The sequence below is a fragment of the Telmatherina bonti genome (assembly GCF_933228915.1).
Source record: "Telmatherina bonti genome assembly, chromosome: 18".
Lineage (NCBI taxonomy): Eukaryota > Metazoa > Chordata > Actinopteri > Atheriniformes > Telmatherinidae > Telmatherina > Telmatherina bonti.
The window spans coordinates 4,886,869-4,900,404 of NC_136616.1; the positions used below are offsets into that span (position 1 = coordinate 4,886,869).

The 13,536-nt window shown below is 48.0% G+C and overlaps 1 protein-coding gene across 1 annotated transcript in view; it reads left to right on the forward strand.

Moving 5' to 3' along the window:
* The window catches only part of mllt3 (MLLT3 super elongation complex subunit), a gene marked incomplete at both ends in the record, with an annotated part of 122,915 nt that overhangs the window by 23,889 nt on the left and 85,490 nt on the right, over positions 1 to 13,536 (forward strand). Inside the window, 5 exons of the mRNA XM_079257502.1 lie at positions 2,636 to 2,718; positions 3,310 to 3,453; positions 3,870 to 3,908; positions 7,126 to 7,254; positions 10,289 to 10,855. Of these exons, the coding sequence (XP_079113628.1) occupies positions 2,636 to 2,718; positions 3,310 to 3,453; positions 3,870 to 3,908; positions 7,126 to 7,254; positions 10,289 to 10,855 (962 nt within the window). The remainder of the gene's footprint in view (positions 1 to 2,635; positions 2,719 to 3,309; positions 3,454 to 3,869; positions 3,909 to 7,125; positions 7,255 to 10,288; positions 10,856 to 13,536) is intronic.

Below are 13,536 nucleotides of genomic sequence, written 5' to 3' on the forward strand. Positions count from 1 at the left end.
GTCTTGCTGGACCAGTTCTCCTGTTCCACCATCAGGATGTGGTCCAGCCTGGTCCTGCTGGACCAGTTCTCCTGTTCCACCATCAGGATGTGGTCCAGCCTGGTCCTACTGGACCAGTTCTCCTGTTCCACCATCAGGATGTGGTCCTGCTGGACCAGTTCTCCTGTTCCACCATCAGGATGTGGTTCAGCGTGGTCCTGCTGGACCAGTTCTCCTGTTCCACCATCAGGATGTGGTCCAGCCTGGTCCTACTGGACCAGTTCTCCTGTTCCACCATCAGGATGTGGTTCAGCGTGGTCCTACTGGACCAGTTCTCCTGTTCCACCATCAGGATGTGGTTCAGCGTGGTCCTACTGGACCAGTTCTCCTGTTCCACCATCAGGATGTGGTTCAGCGTGGTCCTGCTGGACCAGTTCTCCTGTTCCACCATCAGGATGTGGTCCAGCCTGGTCCTGCTGGACCAGTTCTCCTGTTCCACCATCAGGATGTGGTCCAGCCTGGTCCTACTGGACCAGTTCTCCTGTTCCACCATCAGGATGTGGTTCAGCGTGGTCCTACTGGACCAGTTCTCCTGTTCCACCATCAGGATGTGGTTCAGCGTGGTCCTACTGGACCAGTTCTCCTGTTCCACCATCAGGATGTGGTTCAGCGTGGTCCTGCTGGACCAGTTCTCCTGTTCCACCATCAGGATGTGGTCCAGCCTGGTCCTACTGGACCAGTTCTCCTGTTCCACCATCAGGATGTGGTCCAGCGTGGTCCTACTGGACCAGTTCTCCTGTTCCACCATCAGGATGTGGTTCAGCGTGGTCCTGCTGGACCAGTTCTCCTGTTCCACCATCAGGATGTGGTCCAGCATGGTGGAAGGTCTTCCCTGAAAGAGACGTTGTCTGGATGGGAGCAGATGTTTCTGCATTGATGGAGCTTCCCAGATGTGGAAGCTGCCCACGCCATCGGCACTAATGCAACCCCATCCCATCAGAGATGCAGGCTGATAACAAGCTGGATGCTCCCTCTCCTCTTTAGTCTGCAGGACACGCCGTCCATGCTGTCCACAAACTATTCCACATCTTCATCCAGGTTTCCACTCAGAACATTTTAAATGAGCTTTGGTCCAGAGAAGACGGCGTGTTTCTGGATCCTCTTCACATATGATGGAGCTTTAACCTGCATGAACTGGGTTCACACTGGTTTCTGGAAGCTTCCTGAGTCCATGCACTGGTTTCCAGCAGAGAATCAGGTCTCGGGCTGCAACTAACGATTCTTTTAATAGTCGAATAATGTATGAATAATTTTTTCCATTAGTCAGGATTATTTCTGTCCCGCCCACCATCTGTGCTTCCAGTTGACGCGGCTCTTTTTACTGGTTCCAGTATGTTTTAGCCCACTCTCTCCATCTGCATCGTATGAACGTCCCCCTGATTCCCAGTCAGTCCCAACATCATGTCCTTTAGTCAGTTAACAGAATCCTGAACCAGTTGAATATAAACTTCCTACTAGTTTATTCTGAACATCCAAACTTAGCTATAGTGTCGTATCCAAGCTGGACAGAATTAAAAAGGAAAACAAAATCAATAAAATATTTTAACATCTTAATTTCCATAGAATTGCATTGAAATAATTATTTACATCTTGAAAAAGCCTGTTTTGTAGGTAAACAAGAGAATCCTTTAAAACATTCCCGAATCCAAACGGTGATCCGGATTACCACCAGAATTAAATCACTTCTTCCTTTTCATATTTCCAACGACTCCTGAACGTCTCATGAAAATCTCTCCATAACTTTCTGAGTTATCGTGAACACAAACCGATAAATGGCGGTAAAAACAGAAGCTCTTTGGCAGAGGTAACAGCAGCACATCGCTACTCGCTAATGCTAACTTTAGCTGATGCTAACCTTAGCTAATGCTAACTTTAGCTAATGCTAACTTTGCCATCAGGAACACTGAAAACCATGACTCCGGGCTGCTTTGCTTCCAGATGATCATGTATGACTCCTGCTGCTGTGGTACGCCAACTCTTGTGGCAGACGATACATTTCACCTGTTTGACACTTTGTTTAGCGTGAAATATCCCCAAACTGTGAAAACAGGTGCGCCGCCGTCAGTTTCTTCTTTGTTGGTTAAACAAAATGACAACACTGCCCCCAGCACTTCCTGTGGTGCTTTGCATCGTTTGCTCGGTGTTTAGAGTTCTTATACTGTCTGAAAAGCCGCAGTTGGTAAACGGCATTAAGTCGCCTGGCGCAGTGTTTTATTAGCAAAGCCGTTACGGCGTTTATAATGCGGCCGTTACGGCGTTTATAACGCGACGCGTCGACAATGAGATTTCACATCGATGAATTTTCATTGTCAACTTTGTCAAATAATTGTTGCAGCCTTAATCATGTTTGCTTTTAATGCCAGCATCACCAGCGTAGTCCTGTGCCTACAGAGATTCCTACTGATTCTCTGAATTCTCCATGTTGGATTGAGTCCTGTGCCTACAGAGATTCCTCCTGATTCTCAGAATTATCCATGTTGGATTGAATTCAACATGGAGCCTTGAGGAGGTGATCTTTAAAAATCCAGACCAGCCTCAGATTTGTTCCCTACAGGTTCCTGAGCTCTCCTTAACAGCAGTTTGTCTTTCCTTTCAGTCTGCAAGGACCCGCCATATAAAGTGGAGGAGTCTGGATATGCAGGCTTCATCCTGCCGATCGAGGTTTACTTCAAAAACAAGGTAGGTTTCGATGAGCTCGGCTACACATTAAACCGTTCCAGTCGACTGAAATCCCGTACGGAGATCAGGAATGTGTAACCAGAAACGGGTTTTGATGGCATGTGGTGGTGAACGCACACCGCTGAAATCTGGATTTTCCTCTGCAGCACCTTAAACAGCCTCTGTGTTGGTATCAAAATGATGATGAAGACACTTCCTGTCAGACTTTCCACCAATCAGGAGCAGCCAAAGATCAACAAGTGATGAGAAAAGCAGGAAAATAATGATCCTCTCTGGCTGGAATAAAGCCAGGAAGATGTTTGGGATGCAGCTGAGGTGGAGGTGCTGCAGTGAGGAGAGCAGGGAGATAGTAGCAGGAAGACGTGGAAACATGGAGACAGGAGCAGGACTGTGATGATCCTCTCTGGCTGGAATAAAGCCAGGAAGACGTTTGTCTTCCAGAAACTCCCCCAGCCTCACCTGAGCAGCAGCAACACCTGCTGGAGAAAATCTTCCCTCAGTCAGTTTAGTTGTTTCTGACAGTTTGATGTTGCTGAGAGGCTGCTTGACTGTTCTCTTTGTTTCATGTCTGGTTGCGTTGTAACTTCTCAGGAAGAGCCGAAGAAAGTTCGCTTTGACTACGACCTGTTCCTCCACCTGGAGGGTCACCCGCCTGTCAATCATCTCCGCTGCGAGAAGCTCACCTTCAACAACCCCACGGAGGAGTTTCGGAGGAAGCTGCTGAAAGCCGGAGGGGTACGAGAGCTTCACCGTTCATGCTTTCATGTTTTTTGCAGAACTGGTGTTTAGTCTGATTAAAGCGAGGCGGGCGGATGTGTTCTAGGAGCTTTTTGTGTTTAAAATCCCTCCAAACCTCCCCTGGAGCCATTTAATTACGCTCAAACACAAAACTAAGACATGTTTCCGGCTGTGGAGCGGACTGAAAACGTCATCCAGCCACGTTAACCGGCCCGTTCCAATCGATTGGCTGGTGAGATGTCAATCAAACCGAGCTGCCACTCGTCCCGCCCCCTCATCCCCTCAGAAGCAAACGCTAAATGTTTCTAAGCTTTGGGGGGGTCTAAGAAAGTAAAATATTTATTTCGTAACTGAACAGTTTTTCCAGAATCTCCTGCCTGCCTTTGATGTTTTCTGTGTTTCTTTTGTTTCAGACGCGAGATCCTCACAAACGAGGTTCAGAAGACTCAAAAGTAAGTCGGTTTACGAATGTTTGTCATGACTTTAAGGCTTTGAAGCAGATTTACTCTCACATTAACGTACATAAGTAGGTACGCTTGACCGTCACTGGCCTCATGCTCACATGCATCCTTAGCATGGTTGGTAGCCTGGTTGGTAGCCTGATCACTAGCTTTTATGTTAGCCTGGTCATTAGCTTTAATATTAGCCCGGTTGTTTGCCTGGTCATTAGCTTTTATATTAGCCTGGTTGTTTGCCTGGTCATTAGCTTTTATATTAGCCTGGTCATTAGCTTTTATATTCGCCTGGTTGTTTGCCTGGTCATTAGCTTTTATGTTAGCCTGGTCATTAGCATTTATGTTAGCCTGGTCATTAGCTTTTATGTTAGCCTGATTGTTAGCCTGGTCATTAGCATTTATGTTAACCTGGTCATTAGCATTTATGTTAGCCTGGTCATTAGCATTTATGTTAGCCTGGTCATTAGCATTTATGTTAGCCTGGTCATTAGCTTTTATGTTAGCCTGATTGTTAGCCTGGTCATTAGCTTTTATGTTAGCCTGATTGTTAGCTTGATCATTAGCTTTATGTTAGCCTGGTTGTTAGCCGATGTGTCCACAGGACCAGTGGTTCTCAAACTGTTTGAGCCACGACCCCAAAGATAACATAAACCTGTGTTTGATTTTTGGTGGATAACGTTCACTGCTCCAGAAAATCGCTGGGTTTCTCTTGGATAATACTGAATTCCTATTTTTTGAAATGGAAGCTGAAGTAACAGTCTGGACACACGATGATTAAACAGTGTCATAAAAATCCAGAAACGTGAATTAGATCTTGTCGTTTTTGGAGGACTTGGTTCGGTGTTGTGACAAAGCATTTTAATGCAATGAAATCAGCTTCTGTTGCTGATGTAAGGCTGTTTTAGGTTGGAGAATGATATTCGTAATAATGTACTGGTTGGAGTTCATCTGTATTTCACTGTTTCATGTGTCTGCATCATGAACAGTACATAAAAGCTGGACGGAGCCTCCAGCAGTTAAAATTGAAGCCAAAACCTGCAGTTCCCCCTTCATCCACTAGGGGCTCCAAAACAGAGCGAATCCCTATAGACTTCACAGCAGAAATAAACATGTTTACAGCAGGAATAAACATGTTTACAGCAGGAATAAACATGTTTAGAGCAGGAATAAACATGTTTACAGCAGAAATAAACACGTTTACAGCAGAAATAAACACGTTTACAGCAGAAATAAACACGTTTACAGCAGAAATAAACATGTTTACAGCAGGAATAAACACATTTACAGCAGACATAAATGTGTTTACAGCAGGAATAAACACGTTTACAGCAGGAATAAACATGTTTACAGCAGGAATAAACATGTTTACAGCAGCAATAAACACGTTTACAGCAGCAATAAACACGTTTACAGCAGAAATAAACATGTTTACAGCAGGAATAAACATGTTTACAGCAGGAATAAACATGTTTACAGCAGGAATAAACACGTTTACAGCAGAAATAAACACGTTTACAGCAGAAATAAACACGTTTACAGCAGAAATAAACATGTTTACAGCAGGAATAAACACATTTACAGCAGACATAAATGTGTTTACAGCAGGAATAAACACGTTTACAGCAGAAATAAACATGTTTACAGCAGGAATAAACATGTTTACAGCAGCAATAAACACGTTTACAGCAGCAATAAACACGTTTAGAGCAGGAATAAACACGTTTACAGCAGGAATAAACACGTTTACAGCAGGAATAAACACGTTTACAGCAGAAATAAACACGTTTACAGCAGGAATAAACATGTTTAGAGCAGGAATAAACATGTTTACAGCAGAAATAAACATGTTTACAGCAGGAATAAACACGTTTACAGCAGGAATAAACACGTTTACAGCAGAAATAAACACGTTTACAGCAGAAATAAATGTGTTTACAGCAGGAATAAATGTGTTTACAGCAGAAATAAACATGTTTACAGAAGGAATAAACATGTTTACAGCAGAAATAAACACGTTTACAGCAGAAATAAATGTGTTTACAGCAGGAATAAACACGTTTACAGCAGAAATAAACATGTTTACAGAAGGAATAAACATGTTTACAGCAGAAATAAACACGTTTACAGCAGAAATAAACACGTTTACAGCAGCAATAAACACGTTTACAGCAGCAATAAACACGTTTACAGCAGAAATAAACATGTTTACAGCAGGAATAAACACGTTTACAGCAGAAATAAATGTGTTTACAGCAGGAATAAACACGTTTACAGCAGGAATAAACACTTTTACAGCAGAAATAAACATGTTTACAGCAGAAATAAACACGTTTACAGCAGAAATAAACATGTTTACAGCAGGAATAAACACGTTTACAGCAGAAATAAACATGTTTACAGCAGGAATAAACACGTTTACAGCAGAAATAAATGTGTTTACAGCAGGAATAAACACGTTTACAGCAGAAATAAACATGTTTACAGCAGGAATAAATGTGTTTACAGCAGGAATAAACACGTTTACAGCAGAAATAAACATGTTTACAGCCTGCTACAAAAACATTTTAGGTTTAAGAAGTCAGGTTTTCCTTCATGACAACTGTGGGGAGTGAATTTCTGTCTAACTCCTCCGTTTAGAAGTAATTTCATATTATAATTTGGCATATTTAGGGGCATGTCCTTTTAATTGACAGGTTCCCAATCTCCAGTCTCAAGGAGGACTGTAGAATAACCACGGTTTTTAGTTGGTTAACTACGTGACTCAGCTTTAGCCCGCTTGCCTACCATCGTCATCTTTGCAGTGTCACGTGAGTCGTCACCCGGAAAATACAAATATGGGCAAAGAGGTGGAGCTAGTGGACTCTGACCTGCCTTTAGCTAAGAGCTAACTGAGCTAGCCTGGAGGTAACATGCGCTAACCAGCTAGCGGTGGTAGGCGGGCTAAAGCTAAGTCACGTTGTTAACCGCCTAAAAACCGTGGTTGTTCTATGTTCTTCTGACGTGACGCAGGAGATTGGGTACCTGTCAATCAAAAGGACACGCCCCTAAATATGCCGAACTTCGTGAAATAAATTACTTTTAAACGGGCGAATTGGACAAAAAGCATCCCTCCACACTGGACCAAACTGTCCGCCCGCCTCCTGCAGCAGAACCGAGCCTTTACTGTCGTGACAGAGCAGAACGGTGACGTCTGCCCGCTGCTTCCCTCCAGCAGGTGATGGTGATGCAGGAGGGATCGACCTCCCTGTTCAGCCAGCACCTCAAGCTGCCGTCGCTGCCCAGCAGCTCGCTGACGTCCTCTTTCTCAGACCCAAAGAAGAACAAAAGCTTCCACGGATCAAAGGTCAGTGTTTCCAGTACGGCCCGGAGCTGAACCACCCTCTCTGCTTGTCCCCCCCCATGTTTGGCAGCTTAAACAATATCCAGCAGACTGCCAGGGTTTCTAACAGTGAGAAGTGTGTGAAGTGCAGGTCTTGATCCTTTGGAGGCATTTAACTTGTAAATTAGTGAAGAAGTGACGGGGTGCAGGAGGACGCCGGGGAATAACGTAATGTTGTGGGATGAAGTGGTACAGGGTGTTTTTAGTCCTTTCCGGGCGAGACGACGCGCATGCCCCTGCCAAGATGGTGATGGTAGGAACCGCCCACCAAGCTTCAATTCAACTCTTCAGAAACCTACGGGTGACGCCACCAAGGCTCCGCCCATCTTTCATGTACAGTCTTTGGTTCTGACTGATCTGGTTTAACTAACAGTGGAAGTCTCGCTAGCGGCTATAATGGTGATGGTTGCTGCTGGTCAACAGCCATCTCTGCTACCATCTCTTCTACCATCATGGTCATGTGACCCTCCAGCTGGTCTACGGAGGTTTTCCAGTGTTTCTATCCGTCCAGAAAGGTTTACAATCCAGACACAACATGTAGTGTTTATTCAGAGACTCTAGATGGTAAATCCACCATTATTTATCACATCTTCATCACCATCACTTCCATTTTGCTAAGAGACCTCTATTTTCACCTGGACATGATGATGAAGACACTTCCTGTCAGACTTTCCACCAATCAGAGAGCTTAAACTGACGGTAACGTCCAATCAGGAGCAGCCAAAGATCAACAAGTGATGAGAAAAGCAGGAAAATAATGATCCTCTATGGCTGGAATAAAGCCAGGAAGACGTTTGGGATGCAGCTGAGGTGGAGGTGCTGCAGTGAGGACAGCAGGTAGATAGTAGCAGGAAGACATGTGGGATGCAGTTATATCTTTTATACATTCAGTTTACATCATTATAGTCTCAGAATCTGACAGCTGTGACTGAAAGGTAAATGTGACGTTTCCATGGAAACATCTCGTATGCGTGGAGACATCACGTTTCCATGGAGACGTGACGTTTACTGGAGGCTACCATGGAGGCTGACTGGGTTAAACCAGCGTCTACATTTATGTTTACATGAAAACTTGAGGCAGCAGAAGAAGCCTGGATCACCATCCCTCCACCACCGTGCTCCAACATGGCACTGCTCCAGACGACACTGTTCCTGGCGGTTTGTTTCAGACAAAGCTTCGCCAGCCCGCACCGTGATGTTCCTGCGATGAACGTTAACTTGCAACACGCTAACGGATGAGCTGGAGGTTGGGGTTGGGAACCTGTTGGACATCCAGTCCTGGAAGATCTTTCTCTCTGCAGAACGACTGCGGTCTGGATCTTCCAATCTTCCCAGACTGATGAGCAGGAACGGTGGCTGATGTCTTTCCTCCTTGGCAAACTGCATCTTTACTCTGATGTCTGTTTTCTCACCTTTCTGCTGTGGCGTCTGCTAACGGTGCGGGAGGTCTCAGGTGGTGTTTACCTCATTTCCAGACCTTCGTCACCGATGTGCCGACATGTCTGAAGAAGGTCTCGGAGGTCTACAGAAACTGCCGTCGCCTGCTAAGCCGTCGGGGAGCGGCGCTGTTAAAAGCCACTTCAGCGATGCCTTCAGGGGCGGCGTGTCGCTTCCAGAGCGCTACAGCAGTCGTTCCCGTCGGGCCGCTCTGAGGGAAGCGGGTTTACTGCAGCGGAGGAGGACGCCCATGTAAAGGATGTGAAGCCAGCAGCTTTACGTCCTGGGGCCCCTGGGGGTCGCCGGCCAGTAGATGTAATGAAAGGTTTTAGTGGTGCAGGGGCAGAGTTGTAACACAAGCCATCGTCTAGACGGCTTTAATGGCTTTACTGCCGTAGTGAAATATGGACAACGGGGCTGGAGGTGAGACCCGGGGACAAATGGCCCCCGTCGTTAGGGTGAATGCACTTCCTCCACTTGCTCCTCTTCTAAGGCTGTGCATGTGCAGCTTTTCAAAGCACCCCCTCACCCCCTGAGCATCAGGGAGTTTTCAGGCTTTGGTTCCTCTGACGGTTCATCCTCAGACCGGCTTTTCGCTCATTTACATGTTTTCTTCTGGAGTTTCCTTCTGCCTCCAGCAGCAATGCCAACCGGGCCGTCCTGGACGGCTTCTCGCCATCGCTTCCATCAGTCGTCGTGGCAACATTGGACGCCCCTCCAGCCGTCGGCCAGCAGGGTTCGGCTCTGCCAGTACCTCATTATGTTTACCCACTGACCATTACTGGGATTTCCCTCTTAATCCTTCTCAGCTGAAGCTCTGGCAGCTTCACTGATCCGTTTTCCTCTCATCTCGCTTTTCCTCAGAGACTCAGCGTGTTGTTATCCACATACATCGTCGTTTCCACCATCGCTACCAGCAACCAAAGCCAAACCAGAATCTGCTTCTCTGGTCCGGTGAAGGACGACCAACCAGCAGCAGATAATATCCAGCCACTATTTAGTCGGGATGTAAATCACAAGTGGGTCTAGAACATTCAGGTTCTGCCGAGGTTCTGGACAGGTTCTGCCGAGGTTCTGCCAAGGTTCTGGACAGGTTCTGCCGAGGTTCTGGACAGGTTCTGCCGAGGTTCTGGACAGGGTCTGCCGAGGTTCTGCCAAGGTTCTGGACAGGTTCTGCCGAGGTTCTGGACAGGGTCTGCCGAGGTTCTGCCAAGGTTCTGGACAGGGTCTGCCGAGGTTCTGGACAGGTTCTGCCGAGGTTCTGCCGAGGTTCTGGACAGGGTCTGGACAGGCTGCGTGTAGGAATGGACACGTCCGCCATGTTTGCTCCTGACCTCCTACAGATTCTCCAGTGGAAAATGAATCCTGTGAATAATAATTAATTAGATGTTTGCTGATGTCACATTTTGTCCCGAAACATGACTTCCATCTTATCCAGGATCCGGTGCTGCCAGCGTAGGAGAGTCGGACTCCATCAGACGATGTCGGGTCGGTGATCACTGAACCGAAAAACACCCTCATTACACAGCATGTTAATTCCTTTCTGTACTTTCACCAACAGGAAGTCTCCAAAGGCGGCGGAAGCTCCCTCCTCACCACCACCACCAACACCAGCACCAACAGCAGCAGCTTCTCCAAACTCCACAAACCCTCCAAGGACCACAAAGACAAGCCTCCAAAAGACTTGAAAGAAGCCAAAAGTGCCTTCAGAGACTCTGCCTGGGAACCCGGCAAAGCCCCCAAAGACTCTTCAAGGAAACCCAAAGAGAACCAGCCGCTTCGAGATAACAATCTAAAGATGGGCTTCAAGGAGCCCAAGTCCTTCTCTAAGGAGCATCGGAGCGAGGGACCGACCCACGGGCTCGCCAAGCGCCAGTCAGCTCAGGACGCTGATGACACTATAACCAAAAAACGGAAAAAGGGACTTTTGGATTCTTCAGGAAAGCAGCTGTCAGACGCTCCACATCTGGATAAGAAACTGTTCAAGGACAGATTACAGATGGGGACGAGCAGATTACGAGCAGACGGCGAGGAGGCGGAGTGCAGGAGGGCGCCGACGCTCCCGCCGTTCCAGGACCTGGTGGACCCCAATGACTCGGATGCAGAAGACCAGTCCGCCAAGTCAGACGTAAGTGTGCAGTTTAAACCAGTGGTGGTCCCAACCAGGTTGTTCCAACATTTCAGGGTCACCAGATGTCAAAGTGAAACCTTAAAGCCACGGCGAATTGTACATTACTTCCGTTAGCTCACACGTCGAGTTTGGCTTCCGTTAGCTCACACGTCGAGTTTGGCTTCCGTTAGCTCACACGTCGAGTTTGGCTTCATGTACGATTAAATCCTCCATTTCAAACGTCGCCATGCGCCCTCGTACTTCGTGTCTTTTACGTCGCACGTTCGGCCAGTTCGTCCACTAGAGGGCAGCGCTGAGTTCACTTCTGCGTTCTGACGCCGGTTGGTCGCGGTAACGCACTGCTTGAGTTGTTTAGACGCCCAAAAGATAGCTCAGCTATAGCAGACGTACGCTGCGGACGCAGATGAAAGTGTCCGTCTGTCTGCGCCCAGCAGAAATGACCTTTAGAGGATGCTGCGGGACTCAGTCGTAACGGGGTGGGGGGGGTAACCGGGTGGGGTAACGGAAGGGGGTAACGGGGGGGTATGAACTTCTTGGGGATCCTGGTTGACCATCTGAAGCAGCTTCTGGTCTAAAAAAGCCTGTGGGAAAGTGGCGACTTGTGTTGGGGCTGAAGGATCTGATGGTGGACGCCCTTCCTCGGCATGGTGGTACAGCATGGTCTTTAACGGTGTCTGGTGGTCTGGTTTGCTCCGGGGGGGGGTGGCTGGATGGACACCTATAAACCCGGTGGGAGTCTGAGCTGCAAGCGTCTGTGTGGCCAAACGTAGAACGACGGGACGGTGCAGTTTAGTGGCTTTTCTTCAGACATGAGCTGCTTTTCTGTGTTGAAGTTAACGAACAGGCTGCCGTTCGGCCGGGTTGCCAGGTCCACGCACAGCCCCCCCATAAAGCAGGGCGGGTTTAAAGCCAAACACAAGGCGAGGAAGATTTATGGTTTTACAACACCTGAGGAGAAAAGAGTTCCACTTCAAGCCTTTTAGCCTTTCAAAGAGGCTGAATCAGTCCAGTGTTCGGTGTCTCCTTTCAAACCGGCGCCGACGGTTCCAGCTTTTACCGTGCAGAGGGCGGGGGAGGGGGGGGGGGGGGGGTGACAAACGCCAGGTGTTTGATTCCCCCAGGTGAGCAACCATGGTGGCCGAACACACAGTGCCGCGCTCATTTGTCATGTGACCTCTTGTTTGATGTGGCTGTTTTCCCCTGAGCGGCGGCGAGCCGGGAGCGGTGCATAAAAGGACATGTGGAGCTGCTGATGACATGGAGGGAAAGCAGACTGTGGCGTTAGCTTGGACGGGGGGTTGGGGATGCGGCTGGAGAAACGAGCCAACACAGAAGGTTGTACGTGTGTGTTGCTGCGTGTTGCAGCCGTACCGACCAATCAGAAGACGGCAGGTGACGAGTCAGGGAGCAGGACGCTGTGATTTACCGGCGTTTCTGTCTGTTCTGTCCTGGACAATGTTCCTGATGTGTTTCTGAGAACGGTCCTGGTCTCAGATCCGGATTGCCAATCAGAGGCTGATTGATCACTTTTATCAGACGCCCAGAAGGTTCATGAATATTTTTAATTGATGATTTTAAAGAGAAATATTTTCCTTCCACTGGAAGCTTCTCCTTCACATATCCTGCAACGTTTATGAAATATATTATAAATAATCCATAAAACCAGGCGTGTTCATTATCTCTGCGTCCTGGAAGGCTTCATCAGACGCAGCAGTCGGGACCTTTGCCACACTCGACCCGGTTCTGCTGACAGACCACCAGACTCCGGATCAACCCGCCTGGACCGGATGGTTCTGCGGAGCCCGGCTGGCAACATCAATAGAAACAACCGGGCTGCTCGGGTCCGAATGCGAGTAACTTTCCTCGGCTGCACCTTTACATCCAGCATCTAGATCAGGGGTCTCCTCTCCGGTCCTACAGGGCCACCATCCTGCAGCTCTCACTGTTTCACTGCTGCAACACAAAGGAGACCAGGTCTGGACCAGGTCCGGTTAAAGGGGACCAGGTCCGGTTAAAGAGGACCAGGTCCGGACCAGGTCCGATTAAAGGAGACCGGGTATGGACCGGGTCCGGTTAAAGGGGACCTGGTCCGGTTAAAGGAGACCGGGTCTGGACCGGGTCCGGTTAAAGGGGACCGGGTCCGGTTAAAGGAGACCGGGTCTGGACCGGGTCCGGTTAAAGGGGACCGGGTCTGGACCGGGTCTGGTTAAAGGAGACCGGGTCTGGACCGGGTCTGGTTAAAGGGGACCGGGTCCGGTGCCATTTTTCTGAAGCGTTGATGCGTTTAATGTTGGGACCATTTCATGGTGATCTAGCTCCTCACCATGTAGATGTCAGAGGGTCATAGCTGCCAAAGTGGTTGATTGGGATTCCATCTAACTACGGACACACCTGTCCACTCAGGAGAGGATGATGAATAACTGGACAGACCTGTGTCCCTTCTGAGATGCTGGTTACGCCCCTGTCTTTGTCCTCGGCCAATCTGGGCGGCTTTTGGTGCCAAACAGATGCAACACAGTATAAAGTGCAGCATGAAAATGGTCAAAATCTTCATTGTAAAAATGTGAAACTTTGCGTTTTGTTTCAGATTCAGTTTCCAGCGTTCTCCTGCGAACCGACTCGTCAAGCTGAAACTCGGTATTAACATGAAAATAGCTGTTTGGACCTCCGGCCGCACC